Genomic DNA, 27,194 nt, shown 5'->3' on the forward strand with positions numbered 1-27,194 from the left:
TGGGAAGTACATGTCCGTCATATTTTGCCTGAATCTTTCTTCAGAGTTGAGAGAAAAAAAGGTTAAATAATGAAACAACCATTGTTACTTTGTAAATGAGATCAGTTCACATGGGAGTCCCTTGTTTTTGGATTCTGTCATCATTTGAACGGGGAGAGAAAAACGTATTGATTAAATAAAAATAAGAAATGAATCACAACATTGACATCAGCACAGTGTCAGCCTCTTGCAGCTCCCATGGGACTTCCCCTTAGTTTGCCCTCCATATCTCCGTTTCACTTTTCAGGAAACACAATGTGGAATCAATCACGCTTTGCACTGCTCCATTTATAGCATCCATTATATTTAAAACAAGCAAATTGTTTCTCTGTCTTTGCTTTAAACTTGGCTGATGTCTGCCGCTCCTGGAGGTATTACGAGAGCAGGGAGAATGTGCTCAGTTTCTTTTGGCCTTTGCACAGCCAGAGCAGCAGAATGAGGTGTGAATTGGCTTGCGGTTGATCTTCTGCATCCTGTGTTGTTTTGCAAATGATCAATTAATAATAATAATAATAATAATAATAATAACTTGAATTTATATAGCGCCTTTCATAACCTCAAGGTCGCTTGTGGTTTGTTTGTTAAAGGTGGTTTTATTTTGGCACGAAAGTAGCTGAAGGAAGTTCAGCTGTTTGTGTGTGAATTTATCCTGAGGGGAATGTATCGTGTGGGTTTGTGAGCATCAGACCTCAGTTATGACTTCAATTGGTTAATTATTTCATCGGTATCAGTCAACACACTACAGAGTTTGTGTATATCATTTACTACAAATAAATATGTCCTGTAGATTTCAAATGCTTGCTCTCGAAACTGCTCTCCAGCAATTCACCTGCAAAGTGTGCACCAGACACCATACCATTACATTACATGTTACTTGTTAAACGCTTTTATCCAAAGCGACTTACATACTCAATACTGTGGGCAATCCCCACAGGAGCAATTTGGGGTGAAGTGTCTTGCCCAGGGACACAACGACATGCTGACTGCAGTGGGGTTTGAACCTGTGACCACCTGATCCCAACACCAAGGCTCTATCCACTGCGCCACACGCCTCATACCAAATTCCTTGTATGTGTAAACGTACCTGGCAATACACTTGATTCTGATTCTGAAATGAACTGTTGGCAACAAGAAATCAAAGGATAGGTTGACAGACTCCTTCCATTTCAGTTTGATAGAATGCTTTCTTTTCTGCACTGTGTCATACATATCATGTGTGTATATAGGACAATAATGGAAACCCAGATAGATCACACATAGATATTTTTTTGTAATCAAACGGAGCAGCATAGCAGAAGTGTTCCTGTCAGACTCTCAGATGAGATATACATGCATACACAGTAGGCCCCAAGTACAGCGAGAACAAGACACGACTTAAGAGAGCCCCGAGGGAAATAAAGTGCTGTGTTGGGGAGGCCAGCTGACCTCAGTTTGACCAATCGCTGCTGCTATTTCCATTATCCTGTTTTTTCTCCATATGTTAGCCTAATTGTTGTGGAGGTTAGCTACAAGAGACCTCAGACAATGGTTCTGCATATGAGAAGTGAGGACTATAAAACAAACCTCTATTGAAATTCTTGCTTTACTTTACTGGGGAGCGCGCTCTCACAGAACAGAAAGATTTGTTGCCTACTAAGAGAGTCTTATGTTTTTGTTTTAGAAGATACAAAGCCATGTTGTTAGGCATGTCTCTTAGGCAGGCCCAGCTGGAAAAATAATGTCCGTTAATCATTAATTGGCTATTTGGTTTAGTAATAATAGTATTTATAAGAGTTTCCATTATGTCAGCACTTTCTGTAATTGTTATTGAAAGCCAAAGCACACTGCAGTTCTCAAAACTTCAGTTGAATACCCAAAGCTTGTTGAATGGATTATCATTATATAGTGAAGCAATACAATTGTAGATAATAAGATAATTGGCAAAAAACTGGAATCTTCAACCTGTTATTTGACTGAAATCTAGCAAATCATTGTCATCAATCATTAAATTGTAAATCTTGATTTGATAATCATATTTAACACTAAAGCAGTTAAAAAGGGGATTCATCTTTTCTATTTTACCGCCATGACTATTTCCCATATTGCATCATCTCAATTCAGTAAAGCAGATTGACTCATCAATCACTTACTGTATGATCAGAGTTTGTTTACATATCTTTGATTCAACTGAGTGTTTTATGAACCTCGGAGTAATTACAATGTTTTAAAGTAAAGGATGTGTGGATGCGGTCGATGATCCGCCCTAGCTCTTGAGCCACAGCCACATACCTGTATTAGTGCTGAATGTTTCTCTTCTATGCTCACTGTTGATGTGAGTATAGGGGCCCTGAAATGTGGCTCACACATGTCTTATAAATGCCACATCCTTTCCCAACAAAAAAGCCAACTTAGGTCATCTTTTACTAATTGAGCTTCTTAAGACAACAGGTTCTGCTGCACTTTGTGGTTTCATGCAAGAGCTAAACAGTTCTCCCTGACTGAAGCTGCTGAGTGTCGGGGTAAAGTTGGCGTTGGGGGGGGCCTGTCGTAATTGGGAGATCTCTACTGAGCAGTGCGAGCAGCAACAGGAGATTGAGCTATTTGTTAGCATAGAGAAGATGAGGTAATTAATCAAGCTGTCAGTCAGCTGCCTAAGATCTCTTGCGGCACATTGAGCGTGCCAGGGGTCAACACTTGAGCTGTGTGGGCATTGAAATGATACCCAGTGTTTATAAGATATAAGCCTCATCATTGCTTAGCATGTTACACATTTGATCTCATTGCACATTTATGACCCTTAAGGCTAACACCTGCTGCTGTAATTATAATCACATTTAACTTGTTTTTCGACCATATGTTGCAGAATTTTGCTTTGCTATGATTGGTTTCAGTCCTTGAAGCGGATGCAGGAAAGTTCCAATATTGCTCTTTGATTACAGTAAACAAATAGTAGATTAAGAAAGGATTGTAAAACGGAAAATAAAGCCAGTATTTAGTAAGGATTCCATGATTATACACAAATGACATGACCAAGACATGCTGTTCACACATGTGCCTCCTCAGCGAATCCCACTGTGTACAATTCATGCTCTTATACAAATGCGAGGAGGGAACTTTGAAGATGTGAAGCCTCTATGAAGTGGTTTCAGGGAGGGAGCTACGCCAGCCAACTGTATCCGTTGCGGCTATGAAAGAACTGTAAATGACAGCAGGCACTGGAGGGTGGGTCAGCCTACAGGGATTGAGGGGCTTCATGGTGTCTTCAACAATGAGGCCATGATTTGAATAGTGGCGTGTGCTTCTGCTATGTCTAACAGCCTCTTTCCATAAGAAAAAAACCCAAAGAATCATCTCTTTGTTTTTAACAGAGCAGGTCTGGAGTGCAGATTCTCATCAGCCCTCGGAGTTTCTTGCTGTCGTCAGCAGCATCATTCCTCCCTCTGTCATTAGGGCCCAATCCTGCCCCACGGATCTCTATTTGGATTTAACGGATCAAGCCACTAAGTGCATCTTTTAGAATTCTCTTTAGAATATTCATTGCTTGAAGCTCAACCACAATAACCATCAAAAACCCCGGAGATCAGCAAAACATGCACTGGAAATCTCCTCTGGCTCTCTTAGTGCTTCTTTTGGCCTGAAACGCAGAATTCGGGCAATTCAATGGTCCCGTTAATCATGTTAGTTCCAGGAACCGACCAGCTCTGTAAGTTGCTCTGATCCAAGACCAGCTTCTGTGACCTTGGATTTTTTTCCCAGAGGGAGGCCCCTGCCAGTAGGCACAGTGCAGTTCGTGCCAGTCCCCCCTTCCCACCCTCTGTGTGGTGCGAATGGGTCCAATCTGTTGTCCCCTTGGCAACCTCAGCCCAACTGGAACGGCTGCCTGGATGGATTTCTGACTGTGGCCACACGGCCCAATTAGCACCTTGGCTCAATAATCACAGCCTTCCTACCACTTCAGTGTTTCATTTCACTTAACAAGGCAGTTAAAGTGTTTGCGTAGCCTGGCCCAAAAATCACAATTTGAGGAAGCCTCACTGCACCCAAAAACTAGTAAAAAGGACTCAGATATGAGTTTGGAAAACATATGACGACATCTTTTGGGGTTCATTACGGTATCAATTACATTAGGTAACATTTTAGGATTAAGGGATTATTGATAATTCAATTGTTACACTAGGAGTTTAGCTGTTCTTTTCTGTATGCTTTGGCCCTTTTCCTAGATTCTCCAGCATCTATTTTGTTTAGTCAGATGACCTCTTCATGTTTGTACTCATCCAAAATAAGCAAATTAAAAACAAGAGATCCTTGGCTAGATCTGTTTAGCAAATTGTTGTGATTTGATATACAGCAACCCTGGCTCAGACAGGGTAATGGTTTTTACACCGTTTCTCAACAGATGCACGTGCTGGATAAGATTACTTCTTCACCAGCGAAATATCCGTTGGCAGGAATTGTTATATCTCATGTTCGGTTTTACGACTGTGCCTGAGTCAAGGAAAAATTCTAGTTCTTTTTATATTGATGAATTGGAAAGTTTTTTAAATTAAAGGATGACTGAAGCAAACATTTAGAGTGCAGCAGCAGGAGAGGTATAGCAGTGTCGTGCCAGCTTTTGAAAGCTTACACCAGTGAGAAAGCTGGGCCTCCTGCTCTGCGGCTACCAGAGCGCTTCATCATACAACGTGCCTTTTTCCTGCCCGATTTTTAGCTACTCATGGACAAACCACACATCTTTCATTCATAGAGCCTCAAAACATCTGTGTAACCTGTTATATAATGTGCTGTTTTTTTATCTGCATATTTTTCTATCTAACACTTCAACATTCTCTTTCTTTCTACTTCTGTCATTCACTATCAGGGAACTGATTGCTCTCTTGTTAAACCCTCTTTTTCCATCTACCTTTTTTCCCCTCTTGATTTATTTTTCCATGGGGTAGAATGATTCTTAAAGCCAATATTCTTTCCTGACCTCTTAAAACACAGGGTGACGTCTTTGCCGTTAACAGTCGTTGGCCATAAGTCTCTCAAAAGTCTCCATTATGGTTAAGAGAGTATTGAGGGATGTTAGGTCTAGGTTTATCCCATGTGAATATTTGCTGTTTTTCTTTTATTGTCTGATCATATCAAATTACTAGAGATTTAAAAACGTAGGGCTCTGGGAAACGGTGTTGACTTGAGTTCTCACATTTTATACACTAAATGATTGATTGATAAAAACATCTGCAGGTTGTGTGTGTGAAAATAAGGACTGTTTATGGGTAAATATGGCTTTAAAATCTGGTATTATTCGATTTTTTCCCCCTAAGCCGACAGTGAAACTGTTGCAAAATCCATGACAGCATTGCACCTGTCACCTTATAAGACAGGAAGTATAGGATATTTGATACATAGGATATGTAGTAAATGGGGTGTGTGCAGGATGAAATTGAGGAAATCCCCCCTGATCCCCACAAGATTGATGGCCTCGTCTGTAAAACTAAGGCTGCAGTATGGCCTTTTTTCACCATGTATTGCTCTGTTCTCTATCCTATGTGTCTTATCTTAATCTTTCCACACTTTAAGGCCAAGATGATAAGGTTATGGATAGAAAAAAAACTAAAAACAACTATCCTAGGGAGATGACTTCTGGATATCCCATTCTAGGTTGATACTATATTTAACTGGGGATCATTCCAGTTCGTATCACTTGTCCCCCCCCCCCCCCCCCCCCCAGGGGCTGCAGGTCCCGGAGTAGACCTGGCCCCGTATCTCTGCTCATAGGCCTGCTGGCTCACAACTTGGATTTTTACTGCACTATGCTTTTCATTTGCTGACACAAAGGAAGTGAGACGGGGGGGAAAGAATGACTCCAGGCAAGGCAAATGTGAAAAAAAGATAATGACATTAACAGTCTGCAAGGTGAATCCGTAGAAGCACTTAGACAGTTTGGGTCTACCGTTTTTCAATTGTTCTACTGAAGAATTGTTTGGAAACTGTGTGTACTGTATAAGTTGACACTCTTCTTCATCGATCGTGTCAGTGGAGTCACTGCAACTATTACAGCTGCACCTAAGGATTCACTTTGTGATTTCATTTTCTAAGATTACACTCTCTGCCCACGTTCATTTTCATCTTCAGACAGGAAGAGAGCAGAGGAAGGATATGAAAAAAAGAAAAAAAAAGGACTTGTGGCATCTGAATTTCTTTGAGAAATGAGCAAAGCGTAAGCTGGTTCCAATTAAGAAAGAAAAAGTGGCTGTAGGCAGCAGACTAAATGAAACAATAAAATGGCTGGTTTGATTTCCATCGTCTGACCCCTCCGGTTCTCTTTCGTTCCCCCCCTTCTTTCCTATTTCTAAAAGCCTGTCTGCTTCTGTTAAGTCCGTTACATTCAAGATAGTGAATCCTGATTCAGGAACACAACTGAAATGGGCCATGAAGGCAGAACAGGATGAAGAAAACCCAATAATTACTGAAAAGACAAATTAGCCATGGATGAAAAGACTGAAAGTCAGTCTGTTTGAGGGGTGATGAAAGGTACAAAGCAATGGTTATTGATTAGAGGAGGGGAAATTTAAGAAAAACACATGATATTTTGAAAAGAGTGGAAAGATGAAGAGAGGGGAAAATAAGGAGCAGGTTGAACTGATGAGTGGCTGCAGATGGGGCTATACATGGTGATGTGTTGCCTATTAGACACTACACAGAGAGACAGGGACACGCACTGTTGAAGAACCGGCAAGCAAACTAATTGTATTATCATACACTTGAGTTACATTAAGGCAGGGGTAAAATATACATTTTTACCATTAAAAGTTGAGTCATACAATTACAAATTGAGTTCCAAGTCCTAGTTTTTGGAAATGCGCTTTTTATGTTAAATAAGAATACCAATATCACTGTTATGTTGGTATGATAGTTATAAAGATACAGCCCACAGCCTGTTAAAGACTAAATAAAATAAAGACTGGTTATCGGGCAAATAGCTACTATAGATTTTCTCTATACAACCCCAGCTTTTACACTTTTTTAGAAACGTTTTTATAAAATACATTATAAAATAAATGTGAGGTTTAGAGGTGCTGGTAGGTGGAATTTGTTGCTTCCGGATGGAGCCTTCCTTACTTTGTTCTCCTGTTTCCAGTCTTTTTGCCAAGATAAGCAAACCCTTGATATGAGAGTGTTATCTAACACTTGACAAGAAAGCAAATAGGCATACAGCATGTCAAACAAAATGTTAAACTATTCCTTTAAAAACGCCATACTGCACTGGCTACAACAGACCAACAGTCTAACCTCAGTGGTTGATATTTTCTCATTTAAAAAACAAATGAAGGACTATACAATTTGATGTGAAATGAGTTTGAACATTTCAGAGCATGGATTTATGTTTGCCAATAATCTAATCCAAACACACATTATCTCTCTGGAGGATCTGCCAATATACTTTATAATAACACTGGGGGAAGTTGGAAAAATAAGCACTTGATCTTCCAGCACTCTAAATTAATAACAGCACCGCTGGCACTCATTAAAAACTTCCCCTCTCAATTCATCTGATACACAGAGAGATGGAAGGACGGACAGAAAGAGAGAGAGATAGAGGGAGAGGGAGATGCAGAGATTGTGATTGTTCCCATATGTGCATACAGACACCTGATATCCGTCCTGTTGGGTGAATCAACATTCTCCGTGAGTGACACAGATGTGCACTCCGTCTGTTGAAGTTCAGAAGTTAAAAAGCTGAGGGAGACGGACAGAAGGAGATGGACTGATCCTGATTTGTTTATATTGGGAGAGGATATTTAATAGACTTATAAAACTGTAATTGGCCAGACTTCTGACTGGCACGTTCTTGTGTCTACTTCTCCATCTGCAAAGTGCTTAACTGTACTGTCAAATCTGCCTGGTGTCATTTGAGGGTTATTGTCATTATATTGGTCAGCAAGGCTTTCTTTTTCTTGTACTTTATCTTTCCCCTCTTTATTTTTATTTGACCTGGCTCATCAATTTTACCATTTGGTAGTCGGAAAAATAGTTTCCCACATCTTGGAGCAGACACCTGTGTTAGTGATATTCTTTTTCCAGATGTGATGTCCTTTCTTCAACTTCCTTTTCTTGAGTGTGTGAGCCAGTCACTTCAAACAGGTGTACATGATTCTTTACACTTCCTTTGAGTATTTTGTCCAGTTGTGAACCATTTCTCTTTCTTTCTGGGTACATTTCATCTGCTTTGATTCTTTGTTTGGCTGCTAAGGAAAACATTTGTCTTATTTTTCTCTCCGCTCTCCCTCTGTGTTGTGATCGATCTGAAGCATGTGTGTACGTCTCAGCCACAAGGAGAGGCGAGGGGCTCTAGGTGAATGGGATTTAAGTTAAATGTATGGCCGCAGAGGAGAGATACTGTTTGGCAACATTTATATACACACGCACACAAGCCAGATGTTGTGTCCTCTGGCTGCCCCCGGGCCGTTCCTATTAATATGGCTCTCTAACGGCTGCGTTACGCTACCTTAAGCTGAAACGCTGTTTATTGGGAAAAGCTGAGGCCCAGCACAAACCCCCCAATCCTCTATTGGACCTTAATCGCTCAAGCTGCGAAGCCCTGATGACACCTTGTCAAAGAGCTCAAAGCAGCACGTGCCTTCATATCCGGATGGAGGATGACATCATGGCGGTGTGATCTGTGTATAGCTGTCTGCACTGAGACGTCAGGTCGGCTCATTGGCCTTCAGCCCTGAAGCTGGTTGGCTCAGGCAGCGAAGTGAAGGCCCGAGGGATGCTGTAATGGCAACACTAAGCCCGTCTGATCCAGACATGGTTCATAGAAAGGTGATTTATTTTCAGTGTTGTTGTTTTTTATTGACTCCCTCAAGGAGTAATTTGTCTGTTTGTCCTCCCTAATACATAGTCAGGTTTAAAGGCAGGATAAGGCTGGGTGTGTTTTAAAGTTATTGAAGAATCCTTATTGCCTTTTTAGCCAGACTACAGAAATGGCTTCAGGGATGGCAAAGCTGTACAGTCCTTTGGAGCAGACTGAAATATCTAATGAAATATCGGATGGATTGTGAGGGAATTTGGTACAGATATTTACGTCCCCAAGACAATGAATCACACATACTTTGGTAATCCCATGACTTTACCTCCACAGGCAGGTTAACATTTGAGTATTAGTGAAATGGTATGTACTGGATGAATGCAATGAAATGTGGCACAGATATCCTTGGTGCTAGGCAAGGCAAGGCAAGTTTATTTATATAGCACCTTTCAACACAAGGCAATTCAAAGTGCTTTACAAAAATGGAAGACATTATGAAAATGGCATTTAAAATCAGTCATTAAAAAGAAAAGATAATAAAATAAACATTAAAAGAAAAAATACATGGATAAAAGTTAAAAGTTACAGTGCAGTTTAAGATGTGAATAGTTCAATTAAAAGCAGCGGCAAAAACAAAATGGATGCTAATGGAATTAATCCTTTATGACTTTGGTTATTCCTTTTACTTTTTTAATATTTCAACCACTACTGGAAGGATCCGTCTATAAATGTGGTATACATGTTCTTGAAACCTTGAGAATGAATTCTAAAAACCTTGGTGATCCCTTAAACTATTGCCTGTTGTCATAGGTTTAAGATGAAAATATACCTAGTGCTTTTTTTATGACCAAATCTCTGCCAAACTAATGCCAACAACGTGTTAACTAAATACTTTATTGTTCACATTAGTATAATTGTGTCTGTAATTGTTGTTAGGTACAGGTATTAATATAAAATAGTGTAATGGGCAGGTAGCAGCAAATAAGTTATTTAAAGAATAAAAGAGCACATCTTGAGTTTTAATCTTTGAATTGAATAATACAAAAAAATGTTCCATGATGCAGTGATTATATGTTCTTCCTTTATCTTAGTACAGAGCAATGATGTAATGTGAAACACAGACATCACGCTGAAATACTTAACTATAAAACTATAAAAATAATGCTGATGCATGACTGAATATAGAAAAAAAAGTGATGATGTAGTAGTTCTGCTGTTTACTCTTGCATGCTAAATGAACACTATTGGCCTCTCAGCTGCTCTCAGCCAGAAATATGAATCAGACGCCACATGTTGCTCCTAAAAGCAGTTCCAGTGTCGAGCAGACCCTGAGCAGATTAAAATAGTCACAGCTCAAGTCGTTCCTAGTTTGGTCAGAGTACCAACTCTGCATTGTCTTGCCCCTGAAAGGAAATGGGCCAGTGGTGCTGCCGATGAACATCTCAATGGCAATGAATTATCCCCGTGTCTGTTTATACCGTGCTGGCTTTAGCCTTCTCCTTCCCTCGCTCTTTTCTGATCTATTGCATTTTTGGAGGTCTTGGTTTACTCTGAGCCTCTCTCATACATCTGAGCTATTTTTCTTCTGACTCACTTGCAGGGACTTATCAAGGCATATATGAGTTCAGGTATCTGCAAACTGCATACTGGCTGACTGCAGGCAGAGAAATGATCTTGAGTCACAATTTAAGTGTTTATTCAACCGGGACTTATTATCAACTCTGTCAGTGCTCTGGTAGCATAACTTCAGAAACGTGTTTGAGAGCCAGGTCAGAAGAGTGTTTTCTAATCCCTCTTAGTGGATAAAGCTATTTGGACGCACACAGGGAGCCAGAAAACATCTGTATTGCATAGAGATGGTGTCAGATAAAACGCTGGTATGGACTAAGACATATCATCCCTGAGAGAGGTGCAGAAGTGCACATCTGGGAACTTCCTTTTTAAAACACTGATTTGATGTTGGGATGTGTTCTCTACATATGTAACAATGTCAAGTCCCCTCATAGCTGAGGACAATACATTGGGCGTGAACCCATAAACCAGTGTGGCCCATAAATACAGATTTATCTAAATGCTTAGGATTTATAGTTCGTTCTACTTCACCGACAAGGACCGTTCCAGCACAGGAGTCCTGGCCTGAGCATTACACTGAGTGGGAAAGTCAAACATTTTGGAAAATACAAACCCTTCAAACTCAACTTTTAAAAAAAACGACGATTCTTTCTATTTCTATGTATTCAGTCTAAAGTTCCAAAATCAGCACAACAACCTGATGGTCACTTATTTGAACATATTTTAATTTGTATATATTACTCAGCATTACTGGCAACCACGGTTGGAACATCAATTTTGAAACACTTTTGAAACACCTCAGTGCCCCAAGGGGCTCCTGATCAAGAAATGATTCATCCTGAAATCGGTGCCTCATTTCTAAATATCTAGATCTACTAAACAAGACAAGACAATTAAAGTACTCACATGGGGAAGGGAGTAAACTTCAAAAATTCCCTTTCATTGAAGTCAGTTTAAACAATGAACGCCCTTATCCTCAATTGGAATCTGTCTCTCAAACTCCTGCTCATCAAGCTAACATGTGTGTCTGTTATCGTCCGCTTTCCGAGAATTTGGGAAGAGCAAACTGCGCTGAAAGGTTTGATATAGACTGTTTAAAGGAAACATAATCAGAACCTCCGTTTCTCCCTTTCAGCAGTCGATTCACAAACCGCTTGGCCAAGCATGTGGCGAGAGTGACGTCAGGAAGGAAGGAGATTGAAATGGGGTTTTAGTTAGAATTGACAGGGCCCACATGTACGTGTCCCTCTACGTGGTCTGGCTTGATTTAATAGTTCTGTTCGTCCCTATTTGTCCAACTGTTCGCTTTGGTTGTTGATTTGGCATTGAACTCAGAGATGGTTTTACGTTAATGGATGTTGTATGAACAGCAGTGCTACCCTGTAACCTACCCCATGTTAAGGGGTGCAACATGGCAGCTCAAGTTCTTTCCATTTGTTTTTACAATTTGTCATCTGAGGCCATTTAAAAGTGACAGGATGAGGCAGGAACTTCTGAGTGTTGAGCCTTGGAAAATAAGCCTCTGTCCTCTTGCCATACGCAGATGTCCAGCCACACTCCTCGGGGTTATTGTGGCCATAAAAATGACAACAGTAATTTGGGCAGACGAAGCGGTCTAAGGGGCCAAAGGAAACTGTTCCATGGAAACTCCATTTCTGACCTCCGTGTCTAATGGGAAAGCTCAGTGTAACTGTAGTATTAGTACACAGATTTCAAGGGGCTCACTGACTGACACATTACACTAAGTAAGGACCTGAGGGTAAGCTTTAAAGAGCACGGTTTTAGGGATTTTTAAAGCCCATGTTACTTAGAAACCACACTTTTAAGCAGTTAAATGCCTTAACTTCGTCTTTCCTTTCCTCTTGTACTCACCATCATAATTACAGGACATCTATCGCTTACATGATTTCTTTACAAACATACACATTCTTTCATTTCAACACCTGCAGTTGTTTTCAGCCGTTTCCTCTGACAACATGTGTGTTTTGCATCTGAAGACCACCTACCAAACCCAGCGTGGCAGTGCTGTTTTGACACATATTCCCCATGGAAACGACGTAACAAAGTCTCAGTACCATGAACAACACACACAGACGTGGAGTCACAGTTTTGGTAATCCAAGCCGTACTTGGGGCAAAAGTCACCTTGTCTCCTACATCAACAATAACAAGCGCTCCTTTCATGGGACAAGTCCTGTTCTGTCCAACCACAGGGATCTGTCAAAGGCACCTGGGAATTGTCCTGTTTGTCTTCCTTCCTTTCTGTGTCTTCTTCTCATCCCTGCAAATCATTCTCTCATCACCCCCCCCCCCCCACCCCACCCCCCCCCCACCCCCCCACCCAACCCCCCCCCCCCCCCCCCCCTCATTATCTGCAACTTTACCTCCAGGTTATGTTTAAAGTCAAGGTTCATCTAGAGACATTGACTTCAAAAAGTTAGGATCAAGAAGTCTTGTAGAATACATTTGTCTTATTTTGTTGTTTCAAATGTTTCACTGTTTGTCCCGCAGAGTGCCAAGAGCCTTCAGAACAACAAGGACTCCCGCATCCTGTGGGCCAAAGACGACTTTCTGCTCACCACAGGCTTTGATATGGTGAGATAAACTCATAGCGTGTGTGTGATAATATTTATTGTCAAATGTGAACTTAATATATAGCAAGAGAACAATAACAAGTACATGTTGCAAATGCAAAAGAAAACCCTGATACCAAAAGATCAACAGTAACTAAGTTAAGATGATATTTGAAACAAACAGTGAACATTATTTAACGATTTTATTTATTTTTTTTACAAAAGTTTAACTTGATTTTTGGTGAAATGTCTCTCTATTTTCTAAAAGCTCCAAATATTTTTTTCAGGCATCATCATTTTTAAAGTGTGAATTTCTCCTCACTATATAGTGCAATCAAAAAAACGATTAAATAAAATATGTCTACTATCAAACACGTAATGCGTGCAAAAATCTATCCATGCAGTGTATTGTGTTGCCTTTACTTCTTTATAAAGAGTGAAAATCCATGACGAATCATCTTAAGAACTCACAGTTTCATTAAGTTTGTTTAACCCGATCTGTTGTTATTCTTTGTCATGTTTACAGTACTTAACTTGTCATATTGTTGTGTGTGTAGATGCGTAGTCGGGAGGCGAGGCTTTGGGACAGCAGGAAGCTGAGCTCTTCAGTCAGCTCGGTGTCGCTCGGCGTGGCCAGCGGGTGAGTACTGCATCAGTGTGCAGCCACTGCCCCCCCCCCCCCCCCATACAGTCATGACGCTGACCTTCTTTCAATTTGATGTCTGTCAGTGAGATGGACAGGTCATGTGATGCTGTTAAGTGTGACTGTGTGTGTGCGATACAGTTTGTGTGTGGTATGTAGATATTGCTGATTTACATATATTTAACGTGGTCAGGAGGGGCCTTTGCACTGCGGAGCTTGATAAGAAAGCAGACCTCCCAGAGCTCTGTCACTATCCCTCACATTCTTGCCATTTCCTGGGTCAGCTTGGCACACAGAGACTTCTATCCTCTCTCTGTGTCCCTCTGTGCATAATCCCTGCAAAGGGTCAGGAAACAGCAGTACACACATCAACACTTCTCCCTTCAGTTCTGCGCTGTCATCTCTACTGCTGACCTTCTCCGAATGGCCCAGTTTATTTTTCCAAACACGGCTGCGGAGGGCCGGAGGAGAGCAGGAGCGTGGCTGCACTCCAGAGAGGAGAGGAATGGAAGCATGGAGGAGGGAGAAAGAAGAGAGCGAGTGGGAGTTAGGCTTCTCTTTGTCAGTTCCAACTCATGCATTTTAGTGCTATTATAAACAGGTTTGTGGGCCAAGTCATTCTAAACTAAAGCAGACCTGACTCTGCCTGGCAAGTCAGCACACTGTGGCAGAATAAGTAAAGCTATTATCGTTATTATTGCTGTGAAAAGGCAGATATGTACAGTAGCTGCACAGAGCTCTCTGTAGTTTGCTAGCTAGGAATCTACGTCTGTTCTTTGGCACACCAATTTGAGAGTCTGTATCAAAGTTTGTGAGTAGAGACAGAGAAATCGAAATACCTTTTCCCACAATCCCGAATACAAAATACAAATATATATAAAAATATGTATAGAAATATGTATATACCGATATATACACAATCAACAGACACATTTATACATATGCACACATTAAGACATGAATAAAAGCACAACAATCACTATATACAAAATAACAGTCACTTCAATATCTTTGAGAAATGTACATTAGTGCAAGACTGTCCATAGCAGCGTAAAAAGTGTCTGGTGCTGGATTTGGGTGTCTGTGTGTGTGTGGGGTGTTAAAGTCCAGGTCCTGTATGTGCCTATGTTTGGTTGCAAAAAGGATCAGAAAGTGTGAATATAAAAGTACTTTATGAGTATGGTACAGTTTTGTGTTCTATCCTAAGTATACCATAGGGAATCGGCATATGAGGAATGTTATTGATTTTTCCTTCCTGTGTGTGTGATGAATGTTTAGGAGTTGACACAGCGGGGTTCTAAATAACAACTTCCACTGTCCCTCCTCCCTCTGTCCTCATGCTCACCACTCATCTCCATTTCCTCCGCTTCCTCCTTCTTTTGAGTGAGACAGATACTTGCCTGTCTGATGCGGCTTTCACACCAGCGCTTTTCCCTTTCTAGCTCCTAGCGAGAGCTTTTCTGGTTCAGCTCCCGTTTCCCTTTTCAGCTCCCGCTCTGTTCACACTGCCCAGAGCTGCCGAGAGATTTTCTCCCACAACAACGGGGGGGGGACTGCGTCGGGTCGACGATCGTGTTGCTTTTAATCATACGAAGCCAGATTAAATTAAATAACGACTTCTCCAACCTTATACTTTTCTCCAGAGTGCCGTGGTTCATTGTTTATTAATGTGTTTCAGCATTTACCGACCGCTGCAGTGCTGGCTGCTTTTCAACGGGAGTGTATTCTCCCGTTAGCTCCGGGTTAGCTCACACGGCTCTAAAGTATTCACTGTCTGACTGTCACACAAGCAGCTGATACATATCCCCAGTTCCCCTTAAGTGAATGTGTGTCAGTCTGAATTGACACTGTTTGGCATCACAACGCTGTTATGAAAGTTTCTCTGGTATAACATGGGTGATGTTAGCATAGCAACCGAAGCTAAACGGACTACTTGCTAAGCCGTTTTCTCCAGGCACTTTTTACCGGCGTATTTTTCATTATGATTCTACTTGTGATAGTCGGACATGACAACCTGTACAGCCCATGTATTAATTCCATCCGATAGCTGCTATAATAACAAACCAAACGTCTGCCTGCTCTCCACAATGATCAATAACAGCGAACGGATGGTCAAAGTAAGGTTTCCTGCACGCCTCGACGTAAGAGACGTAAGCGACGCCGCGTCATAGCTCCAAAGCTCTTGCCTCTGGACCGACAACTTTTTGGAGCTGGAAGTGAACCGCATTCCGGAGCTATGACGCGCCGCCGCTGCGGTGTGAACAGGAAAAACCGGCGCTTTTCAGGCTCTAGCTCCCAGCAGGAGCTGGAAAAGCGCCGGTGTGAAAGGGGCATGAGTGCCCCATCTGAATCCATCGCATTGTTCGGTGCCAGCATACTTTCATGGAAATTCAAGATATCTAATGCTACAGTTTTTTTTCTCCCCAATACCAAAGCAAGACTTTTTTTGTGATGTTTATACTAGTGCAAAAATCCCCACTTAACTCAGCACATCAGGAAATGGGTTTCTGGTAAAACCACAGAAAATAGTGTTAATTAGCTAATTTTATTGTAAGGTTTGTCTCCCTGGTGTCTGCACTAGGCGGAGGAATGTTGAAGTTTACTCAGGGTCTGCGGCCCTGTTTAATGGTCGTCAATGATGACACAACTTGAAGAGAATGTACCAGCAATGTGAGGATTTCTACCAAAGTGTCCCTCTCATCTGGTGACAAGCTGTTAAGCATTCCTGATTCATTCCTACTCAGCCTCCTTCTAGTTTTCCAAATGTCCGTCCATCATATGGGAATTATTAGATACCATAATAGCGCTGAATTCGAGAAAAGTCCTTTTGGTTTCCTGTATTTTGATACTAGTTATTTTGTTGGATTTATTTTGTAATAAACATAATTGTTGGGGTGTGTGCCGAGCACATCTGCAGTTTATCATCTATTAATTCACTTCAATCAAGCTATCATATTACGGGTTAAGAGAGTGATCACTCCCAAGGACACATCCCCTCCAGATGCTTGTAGACCAGCACTGACATAAAACAGGTAGGCAGTCAAATGACATGCAAGGCCTTGCCGTTCTTCTTTCCCTCTTTCTTCTCATATCATTTTCTTTGCCAAAATATTTCCTTGACCTTTCTTTCTCCTAACTCTCCCCTCTAAATCTCTCTTTTGAGCGTGAAAGATATCTACTAATACAAGTAACTTTATAATGTATATTTTTTTCCAAAGCAGCAACTTCTGTGTTTTTTGCCATTTCCTTCTTGCTGACTATACTCAACAACAACACTATTTTTGAAGTTTGTCTTTTGTTAAAAAGGCTTGTAAATGTTGCAAAGTTGATGACAGCTTAAACCCCATATCATCCCCTTCTCCATATCAATTATTGTATCCTTCCCCCCCCCTCCTCCTCCTAGCTTCTTTGCTCTGTTTTAATGTAGCTGCAGCATTGCCCAAGGTCCTGTCTGGGCTTTCTACCAACGCTGCTGTTACTGGATGAGGCACTATTATTGTCTGATAATCTCAACAGTGGAAAACATCCAGATCACTGTCAAGAACAAACGAGGCTTCAGGAGTTACATTTGGGAGAAAACGTAATCAAGTCTTCTCATTTAATCTACAGTAGGCGACGGCCAATTGCTTTACAAAGCAAAATAGCTCCTGTGAGGTAGTGTGCAATCAGAAAGCGCTGATAACAGAGTAGCTGCCCTGTTTCTAGGTAAAGGACAAGGTCAAACTGTTTATTTCCGGCTGTTTATTCAGCCTGTATCATTTTTATGAATGTTGATAAAGAAGCTGAGGAAACAAAGGCTTGTGTCTAAGCCTCCTTCCATTCATTCTAGCTACAGTGCATTCAAATTCTCCCTTTACTGTGTCGTTTCTTTAGGCATAGGCACCATACTTTTCTGTCTTTCAGCCTCAGCATTACGTTATCCTCAAGTTCCCTTTGGCCTTCAAGGTTTTAATTGTTTATACTGCTTTTTTATCATGGTGGTTTTCCGTAGATAATTTTGTTTTAGTTCAGGATTGCCTCAGAGCGTGTCTGTCATTCAAAACGAAGCAGCCATGACATAGACAATATGCAATAATCAAAAGGAGACCTTGTCTCAATTCTTCACTATGCTTGATGGATTGAACCGTGCCAGCAGAGGAAGCTCAAAGTCAAACATCCATAGTGGGGCATTTCCTCCCTGTCATTTTAGGCCTGAGGTGTATATAAAGATGGATTTGTTCTTTTTTCTTGCCTGTTTTTAATTAAAATGGCCGTGGTAAACATGGTGCGTCTCAGGTTAGCTGTGCTCGTCCACGATATTCAGTAGGACTGTTTTCTTTGGAGTGTCACAACATAAAGAGGCCCGGGAGCATGAGCCAGTAAAACGGGGTTGTGGGTGGAACATAATTTGGATGGAGAATAATGGAGGGCGATATGTTTTCCTTCTTGGTTGGGGTTGAAATGGAGACTGAAAAAGTGAGGGATGGAGGGTGATGAGCCTGAGAGGGGTGTCTTTAACTGTGCAGAAGTAGCTATTACTGCATGCCTGTTTTCCATACAGATTTGGACCTTGGAGAACAGTGTGGATCGCTGTGTTACCGTTCTTTCTCTCGTACTCTCCCTCTATAAACCTAATTATAATAATGAGTTTAATTGGGCCTCTAAGCCAGCTGCAATCAGTGAACTTTACAACCGGGCAGGATTGCAACCAGCTTGCCGTGTAAATGCTTGTTGATACGTCACGATAATTATCCACACGGTTTAGCATTTACACTCACAGATTCACTTCACTCTGCATTGATACAGCTAAGTCTTGATGATGCGTGTCTGTAAAGCAACTTGTAATCGTGTCATAAAGCTCTCTCCGAGGGTCAGTTAGATAGAGTTCAGCATGAACTTGAATCTGCGAAAAAGGTCTGGCCTTAACCCCTGTAATTGTGCTCACTCACTACCAATGTTCTTTCACCTCAAGCACATGAACACATACAAGTGGTCCCATGTAGACACACACACACACACACACACACACACACACACACACACACACACACACACACACACACACACACACACACACACACACACACACACACACACACACACACACACACACACATCTGCTATAAACTCCTCATCAAGGTTGCTCTGTCTTTTTTCTGGCATGAGGCTGATTAAAAAAGATCACTCTAACCTGTTGCCCACCTTTCTGCCGATTGGAGAAGACATACGCCTGTCCCAGGAGAGACGACCCCAATGTTTTTACAACCCAGGTTATACAAAGAACTCGCCCTCTGAGGCAAGAACCGCTGACAGACTGTGCTGTTAACCGAGAGAGAGAGATGTTTTGCGGTATATGCATGGGAGCGCCCCAGGTGTGATGCATTTAAGGGCACCCTACTGACTCTCCACAATCTATTCCTGCATGTTTGTCTACCAGGGTCATGCCTGGGAGCAGGGCCCAGTCATTGGGTGTAATTGAGCCAAACTCCCTTTAATCAGATGGATTGAGAAGAGGCCTGTGCCCCAGAAAGGGAACCAGCCTTTTACAGAACAGTCCCCCCCCCTTTTCTCCTACCCTGGCCTAGGCGTTTTAAAATCAGTCCCAGATGAAGGCTTTCCTGTGGGGATTAGGTGCAGCTGCAGCATCGCTAACCAAACCCGACCCAAAACAAAAAATTGCCACAGAATGTTTGAACAATCATTTGACCTTGCTACTTTCTCAGAGTTCACTTTTTGTAAGAGTGAACAGAGCTTTGTTGTGTTGGTCCAGCTCGAAAAAGTCATGTTTGAGGTGGAGGGAGAGTTAAAAACTACAAAATGTTAGGTGATCCTCAGGGTCAAGTCGACATTTCAGTTGCTGCCTCCCCCCCCCTCTCCAGGATGGCCTTGGGGGAAGGGTACGGGGTAAAGATGTGACCGCACACGTTCTGTCAAAGAACCTGAACTCTTCATTCTGACAGTTGAAACATTGGTGTCTGGAATCGGTTAGTCATTTGGGGTTTGTGATTCAGTGGAGGGGGGGTTTGACCAGGAAAAGAGGTCGCAAAAGGAGGGGGAGGGAGATTTTTTCTTTAGAATCTTTTTATATATCGTCTCTCTATGAATTTGGATGGCCTTTAACGAACGCTCACGTGGAAACCGTCTTTTGTTCCATAACACCTCATTGAAAAGTCATCAATTTCCCCATCATGCACTGTGATAAACTAAAAAAAAGCAAATGTCCTTTTATTCCTGCTAACCTGCCAAAGTTCCAGCTGCTATCCTACAGGTAATCCTTTTTTTATCCTTATCTAGGCACCTATTAGACCTTCTGTCTTTTACCACGTGTCCTCCCACTCATCTGTTGCTTCTTCTTCTTCTTCTCTGTCCTGCAAAATAAAGGAAAGGAAGTTGCTGAGTTTTTGAAGGTGTCTGGGATTCTAATTAAGTGTTTTTTTTTTAAGCAAAGCCCTAATGGAGCCTCTCAGATCTGGTAAAAACACATGGAAGTATGTGGAGTGTTTGGCAGGGGATATTTAATATAATTCACAGAGGGTTTTCATTTCATCCCGCAGGTATGTGCTCAGCACTCCAGGGATCAGAAGGACCCTTTTGTGTGAACTCGCCACAGAAGGAAAAATAGAAAAAAATCCTTCCCTCCCACCTTCAGCTACCTCCTTCCTTCCTACCTCCCCCTTCTCTTCTTCCATTCACCTTTATTTTCCTTCATGGTTTGGATTATAATTTCATGCAGACTAAACTAGAGATGTTGAGGGAAGCTGAGTCGAAGTGCGCGACAGTTGAGCTTAATGATGTTAAGGAAATTGCACAAATGACTCAAAAAGGGCTTTCTTTGTAGATCCAGTCTGTCCCAGTTTTGGAATTTGAGGCAGTGTCAGAGTTCACCTTCCATCCTTTACAAAAACAGAAGCAGAGTTGCACTTGCAGCTGCAGATATAGCTTTTCTTTAACATCTGGAAAAATGTATTTGTTCCCCTTTATTAAAAATGCCTTGGCAATAACATCTGGGACCTTTGCCTATACCAAAAGCCTTCACAGTACTACTCGTGGCCATTCCAAGTCCATTTCAGCACTTTTCTCCTTGCTTTGTGAGGTAGATATCCAGTAACCGAGCACCTAATAGAGATGTGTAGAAGGCTGGTAGGAATCAATGCAATGGTATGCTATGTCTGGAGGAGCTGCATTGGCAGATTTATGGAGATTTTCCAAACCAGAGTAGCTTCAGAGTGAATGCTTTCCAAGTCCTCCGGTATCTTTTTGCCTTTACTTTAATGTCTACTGCATTCGTTTGATTTAATTCCTCTACCTTTCCTCTCCGTCTTTCTGTTTCGTTTGTACTTCACATACTCTTTCAACACATGCATGTATTTTATAAGACTCATGATTGTCCCTTTCACGAGAATCAGGCACCGTGGCGCGGCAGAGCTCCCGTTTTTTAAATCATGCCTCGCTTCTGGACGCCAGCCACCTCCTGGACGCCTGCCACCTCTCTCTGCTGTGGTAGAAAGAGCAATTTGAGCGATGGAGAGAAGTGTGTTTCCCATTAGTAGATGGTTTCCTCTGCCCTGCACCCCGCCCTGCAGCTTGGCCCCCTCTGCTGCCTCTGGGACGGCTGCAGATTGGCAGCATGTCAGGGCTCGCCTCGTATTCTTACAAAGAATAATAAAGGGAGTGATAGAGGGACTGCGTTATTAATGCACACAGACAGGCCGAAGTTTCTCCTCTCCACATAATTCATAAATGTACGGAGATAAATAGGCACTGCAAAATTGCACATTCCAAGATGAAACCAAGATAAAAGTTGTGGTATTTCTAGCAACATGTAAGTCCATTTCATCAATAGCCGCCACATTTGATGTTGTTTTGGCTTTCTAATCTCCCTAATTATTTAATCAAGTATTGACTTCAAGTTTGTGTCTCTCCAATGACTTTGTACGCATTGGCTAAACTTCTGAGCAGGCTACATGTTTCTGCATTCATCTTGCAACATCTGTCAGAAGTGACCAAGGTAACATGCCACCTCCCTAATAGCAGATGAAGTGACATGTTGATCTGGGCCTCATTTGTCCAGAGCAGTTAGCTGTAGCTCATGTCTTACTCTACTTAGGCAAACTTTAACCTGCCTTTTCTATCTTTGAGATAGGGATTTGCATATTGTTGAAAACTCTCATCATGCCGACAGTTCTTTAATCCTTTTATAATTATTTTTTGTTCTTATTTAAATTGTACTAAACCATTGATTTTGATACACAAATTGTGATCGTTAGCTACATGATTGCTTCTCTGTTCTTCATTATAACAACAACTCCTAGCCTCCTATAAAGGCTAGGAGCGTCCTAAAGTTGAGACTCTTAAGACTTTCTTTATTCTAACCTTAATCTTACAATGCATGCGTTAATGATGTGAAACGCACCTGCTCAAGAAACATTTGAGCAGCCAATTATCCCATAATGTTTGGTTCTTGGCACTTGAACACTATGATCCCCGTTTTATTTCAAAATCAGCCAAATAAAGAATAAGTGACACAGCCAATACCAATGCCAAAGCTTATCTCATAATATCTCAGCCAATCGCTTCGCACATATGCTAATGGTCTGTGTAACATCAGCTCACCACTCAACCACATCTGGCACAAAAGCAAATCCAGCCCAGCTTTCTTTCTTTTTCGAGTTTAAGTGAGCAGAATTTTCCTTTAGTTTAATAGTAAGAGCAGGCTAGGTGGATTGTCTGCTCGTTGTATTCTCTTTTATGATCATGTTTCCATGATAGAAACCAGCTATCCTGGGCCCGTAATTGGCAGACCTGCCGTCTGAAAAGAAAACTTGAGAAAACAGAAGGAAAGTCTTCCTCAAAGAGACTTCCTGATTGGTCGGTGGCAGGTGGGCCACATGTGCCCCTGGCTGCTGTCACCTTCAATGCAGGCCCTATTTGTCTATCCAACTGTGGAAAGATGTCTGTGGCAGTGAGTCAGGAAAAATATGCCATGCTTCGTTTAATGAGAAAAGTGCTGAGGCATGCCATTGTTTGTGTGTGTGTACATGAGTATTTCTGTTAACCGGTAATATGACTGGATGCTCTGGTGCCTCACTGTGTTTAAATTGGGTTGAGGCACCAGAGGTTGAGACAAACAGGTTGGGGAATATTGTGTGGAGAACTGGGAACAGCATCACTGCCTGTTGGATTTCTCTCGTCTCTTTTGAAATGTTATGACAACAAAAGCTGCTCTGCACCTGCATGGCCTCTCTGTTTTACCGTGACAGGTTGTGTGTGCGCCCCTGAAAGTGCACTTGGCCTAAGAAGATTAAAAAATGTCATCGAAATGTAATTGGTAGGACAGTTGAGGAGATGATGGTTGCCAGGAAATAATTTCCCCTTTGTGCATAGCAAGGTAGAGTGGGAGAAGAGAAGAAAAGATGGAGGACCCTCAGGGGGAACCCCAGTTGGTCTTTAGTCTGTGTGCTGTTGAAGAAACCTCTGTGGACCTTCCTCTTCTAACATTACTTATTTCAGCGAGGTCAATTAGTCAGTCAGCTATTGTGCAAGGCTTTGTTGGCCGGGGACTGAAGAGTTGAGGACAAGTGGGACGCAGAGTGTCGTAAGAGTTGGGAGTGTAAGCTCTCTATTGTGCCTTTGCTGTCTTTTGTCATATTTTTCATTCTCGCTACAACGGATTAGGGAAAGCAGACTTCATCCTGATTGTAGATGTTGATGTTTTAAGTTCAAGGCATCCTTATTACACTTTAAGTCTCAATTTAGTAGCTGTTATATTGTGGTGTTGCTTCGATCATTGGTGCAGGCAAACATACCTACATGGATGATTGTGTAGTGGTTGTTTGCTGTCTCCCATACATGCTGTGGATTTGCTCATCCACAGCGCCCATTGCCAAAGTCCCATTAAAGTGGTTCCGGTTCTTTTCCATTATCCATAGAAATGTATGTGGGGGACACAGGCCGATATTTGGCAACGCCATTAACTCCAACATAGGGGCACTCTTCCAGTGCACTTTGGATGTGTGTGTTGAGGTCATGTGGGGCGCAGGTGTCTCTCACACAGCTGCCCAACCATGAGCTGGAGGGGCTGCTTTCTTACCAGAAAGCTGGATAGGCCAGTGACGTGCACACATACAAGCATGCATGCATTGTCGCAGTACATGCAGCACTGTCATACACACATGCATGTCTGGACCAGTCTTATTTCTTCACCTTTTCAGCACACCTAGACCATTGCCAAACAGTATTCATCTTCGCTCTGGGAGATTTGACAGGTGGAGTGACATAAACTTAATCATCCGTGTCTTCATCAAGCCATGCATTCAGACGTATCATAGGTAATACTTTTAACAAGGCAGTACACTTTAAAACAAATAGTGTGAGTTACACTTTTTTTCAATTTTTCAGTCTCTCATAGATCGCTTAAATGTAATAATAATAATAATAATCCTTATATTTATTATAGCGCTTTATCAATGACTCAAAGCGCTTTACAGATACACATTACACATACAGATCATACATACATGTAATGGTCTACTGTGGACAATACCCACAGGAGCAAGTTCAGGTGAAGTGTCTTGCCCAAGGACACAAATGTAGTTACGTCATTACAACCTTAGATAGTTTACATTGTCTCATCTTGGGAATTCTTCTTCTAGTGTCTTCTTTTCTTCCAAACCAGGAAGGAGGAAGTATTTAGCCACTGAAAAACATTCTCAAATTGATGTGCCTGCTCAGTTTTGAACCTATGTTTACCGTATCATGCTGTTTTTCCTTTTCGCTGGGTTTCTTTGTGAGCCAGCTGTGTGGACGGGGTCTTGTAGTAAGAGTGAAAGAGCAACTTCTTCACAAAGCACCTTAGACAAACATGATTGACCAAAAGACCAGCCCAGAGAAAGAGAGAGGCCCAGTGGCAGGAAAATATTTAAGGGACCACTTGTTCCTTAGAGGCCAAAGGGACAAAGCTGGAGAGCTGCTGGGTCTTTCACTCTGACCTGCCTGGGTGGTGTTTTAGAGGAGCAAGCCTTTCATCAGCACTGGACTGAAAAAACACTGGCTTGATGAACAAATGGCAATAGAAAAATAGTACGCACGTGCGCTGGTGAGGTGGCCTGTATTATTCTTAACTTTTCTCCTCACATCCTGGCCATCAGGGTGCTTCCACGGTCCACTGCTGCTGTGAAGCTGTGGGTCTCACAGCTGTGAGCCAGCAGGCAGCGTCTGTCTCGGCACGTTAGCTACAAGCTAACTACTGTGCAAACTAACACACATGCATAAACACATACAGCAAATTCAGTCGTTTGTGTCTTTTTAAAAACAACATTTTTTTGTCTATTATTTGTTTCTGTTCATTTATAGTTAGAGGGATAGATTGTGTCAATACCATATTTTCTTGAGCAGTATTTTGTAAGTGTTGCTCTCTAGTTTTTGAATACTTTTTTCCCCTCTTTTCTTAGATAACAACTTTGAACATTGCCTGCTTTCTTTGTCTTTCTCATCAAATATGGCAACATCCAGAGTTTGACTAGGGACAATATTCATGGGAAAACGAGTGATTTTCTTTTATTAAGAAAACTGATAATCCTTAAATCTTTCACTCTTTTTACTTGTACCGCTCACCTACCCTGGTTACAAAGCCTTTCTTTCTTTAATCCATCCTTTCCACTGCCCTATATGCAATGCTATGCCCATTCCACCTTTGCTGTTATACCATTTTTTCTTCCCTTTCCCTCTGTGTTTTGACCGTGATGAAGATGGGGGATGTGAGACGTTGAAACTGGAGTGGAACACCACTTCCTGCCAACCACACGCTGCAGAAACCAAGATTGTTAAAAGACACAAGGTCTTTGAATAACACCCGAACACGCGAGCGGCACCCAACCTTTAATCCACAGTTGATGGAATAAGTCCCATCAAAATAGATAGAAAAGATGCTTAGTGAGGCAGAAAGAGAGAAAGCCAGGTACTGAACGAAAGAAAGATGAACAGAAGTGGAAAGAGGAAAAAAAGGTTGGCTGCTGGGATGGAGTTGGCACCAATTGCTCTGCTCCTGACCTTTAGTGGGTTTGCGTAAATTATATCCCTTTCGAGGGAAAATATGTGGTGGTTGAACTGGAGACCCCCTTCCCCAGTGCCCCCCTTTCTCTTCATCTGTCTGCAGTCATTTGTATTCTTTTTCAGGAGAGCTCCATTCATCTTTCAGATCCCCTTCAGTCCCCTCCTTATCTTCCAATATGTATTCCTGTGTTTAATGAAGTTGTTTCTCTCTATGGTCATACCATAATAACTCCAGTCCTATTTTGTCCATCCAGCACCATCCCAATGCTTTACTTTTATGTCTTTATATCAGCGTCCCCCTACTCTCTCCCCTCCCTCCCTCTCAACAGTTATTTTCTGCCGTGCATGGAGGACACATTTAGCTTGTGGTTGCTTGGGTAGTGATGGCTACATTAGTGGGGGGGTCTGGTGAATCGCTACCTTCTCTGGGCTCCTTGCTGGCTGATGCAGATTTTCCACTAAAGGGTGAATCCATCGTCTCGGGGTGCTCAGCCGCTTTGCCCACAGCCCGGGCTGGCAGGCACCCACACAGGCACGCAGCGTTTATGTTTGTCTTGTGTGGCGGCTAGTGTCTCTCTGTGCAGTTGTGACCATAGCAGCACCCAGCCTGGCACACAATCCTCTCTCTCTCTCTCAAAGAAAAGCCCTCTCCAACCTGGGCTAGGCCTGGACAGTTGTAGGCTGTAAGTGGCCCTGGCATCTGTCACTGCGACTGGAGTGGGCAGAGGTCGGCTGTGGCTGCCAGTCCACATTCTGAGGCAGTGAAAAGCTCAGGCCATCCTTTAAGTAGCGTACTGGCGGTTTAGCATGTTTTGGCTCATGAAATACAAATTGTGTGTACTTTCAAAATTACTGGCTATCATTTTCCGAAGCTTACCATTGACATGTTTCAGTCCAGCATGAAAATAAACTGGCATGGACTTGATTCCAGATAGCTAATCCTTGGCAGGGATAACTTTTAAATTAACTTACTTTTTATGTAAAATATGTTTTGTTGGTGCTTTGCAATGTAGCTGCAAACGCTAACATTTCTGACATCTCTTTCTCTGAGATTTGGGACTTAAATGTAATGTCAAAAAGCACTACATTATTGAGTTGCCTGGAAGAAGAACAACAAAAAATATGCATCTAGACAACTTTAATGAAAGAAAAACCTAAAATAATTACACTATAATTTTGATTACCTATTTTCATTGTTGTCTTTTGGTCTTGTTGTCAAAATAATTAAGTTTCAAATGTGCTGCTTTTGAATTGTTGGCAATTTTCTATATTCTTATTTTGTAAATAGTTTGAGCTTACAGTTTTATGTAGCCTCGATCATCGCCAGGATCTACCTTTTTGATAAATACTGTTCATTTCAAACAATTTGGAGAGTAAATGTAGAGTTTGACAAGCTAACTTGTCAGATGTACTTATAAAGAGGCTTTTAACACTGTTGACGTCAGATGCGTGTCTTTGTCCCTGTTTAGCCCAGACTGCTCAGGATATGTAAACCAGCATCCTAATTACCAGACAACAGTCTGTAAAATCTTATCCTGGTCTGCTACTCATTCACCAGCTCA

General features: G+C 41.9%; 1 protein-coding gene across 2 annotated transcripts in view; it reads left to right on the forward strand.

Annotated features, from left to right (window-relative positions):
* LOC117492303 (mitochondrial import inner membrane translocase subunit tim16-like) overlaps positions 1-27,194 on the forward strand; it is a 108,564-nt gene that overhangs the window by 16,973 nt on the left and 64,397 nt on the right. For both annotated transcript variants that reach the window (XM_034142475.1, XM_034142473.1), the window contains exons 8-9: positions 12,898-12,981; positions 13,517-13,599. In XM_034142475.1, coding sequence (XP_033998366.1) covers positions 12,898-12,981; positions 13,517-13,599 — 167 coding nt within the window. The remainder of the gene's footprint in view (positions 1-12,897; positions 12,982-13,516; positions 13,600-27,194) is intronic.

This window comes from Trematomus bernacchii, unplaced genomic scaffold, assembly GCF_902827165.1.
Source record: "Trematomus bernacchii unplaced genomic scaffold, fTreBer1.1, whole genome shotgun sequence".
In the NCBI taxonomy this organism is placed as follows: domain Eukaryota; kingdom Metazoa; phylum Chordata; class Actinopteri; order Perciformes; family Nototheniidae; genus Trematomus; species Trematomus bernacchii.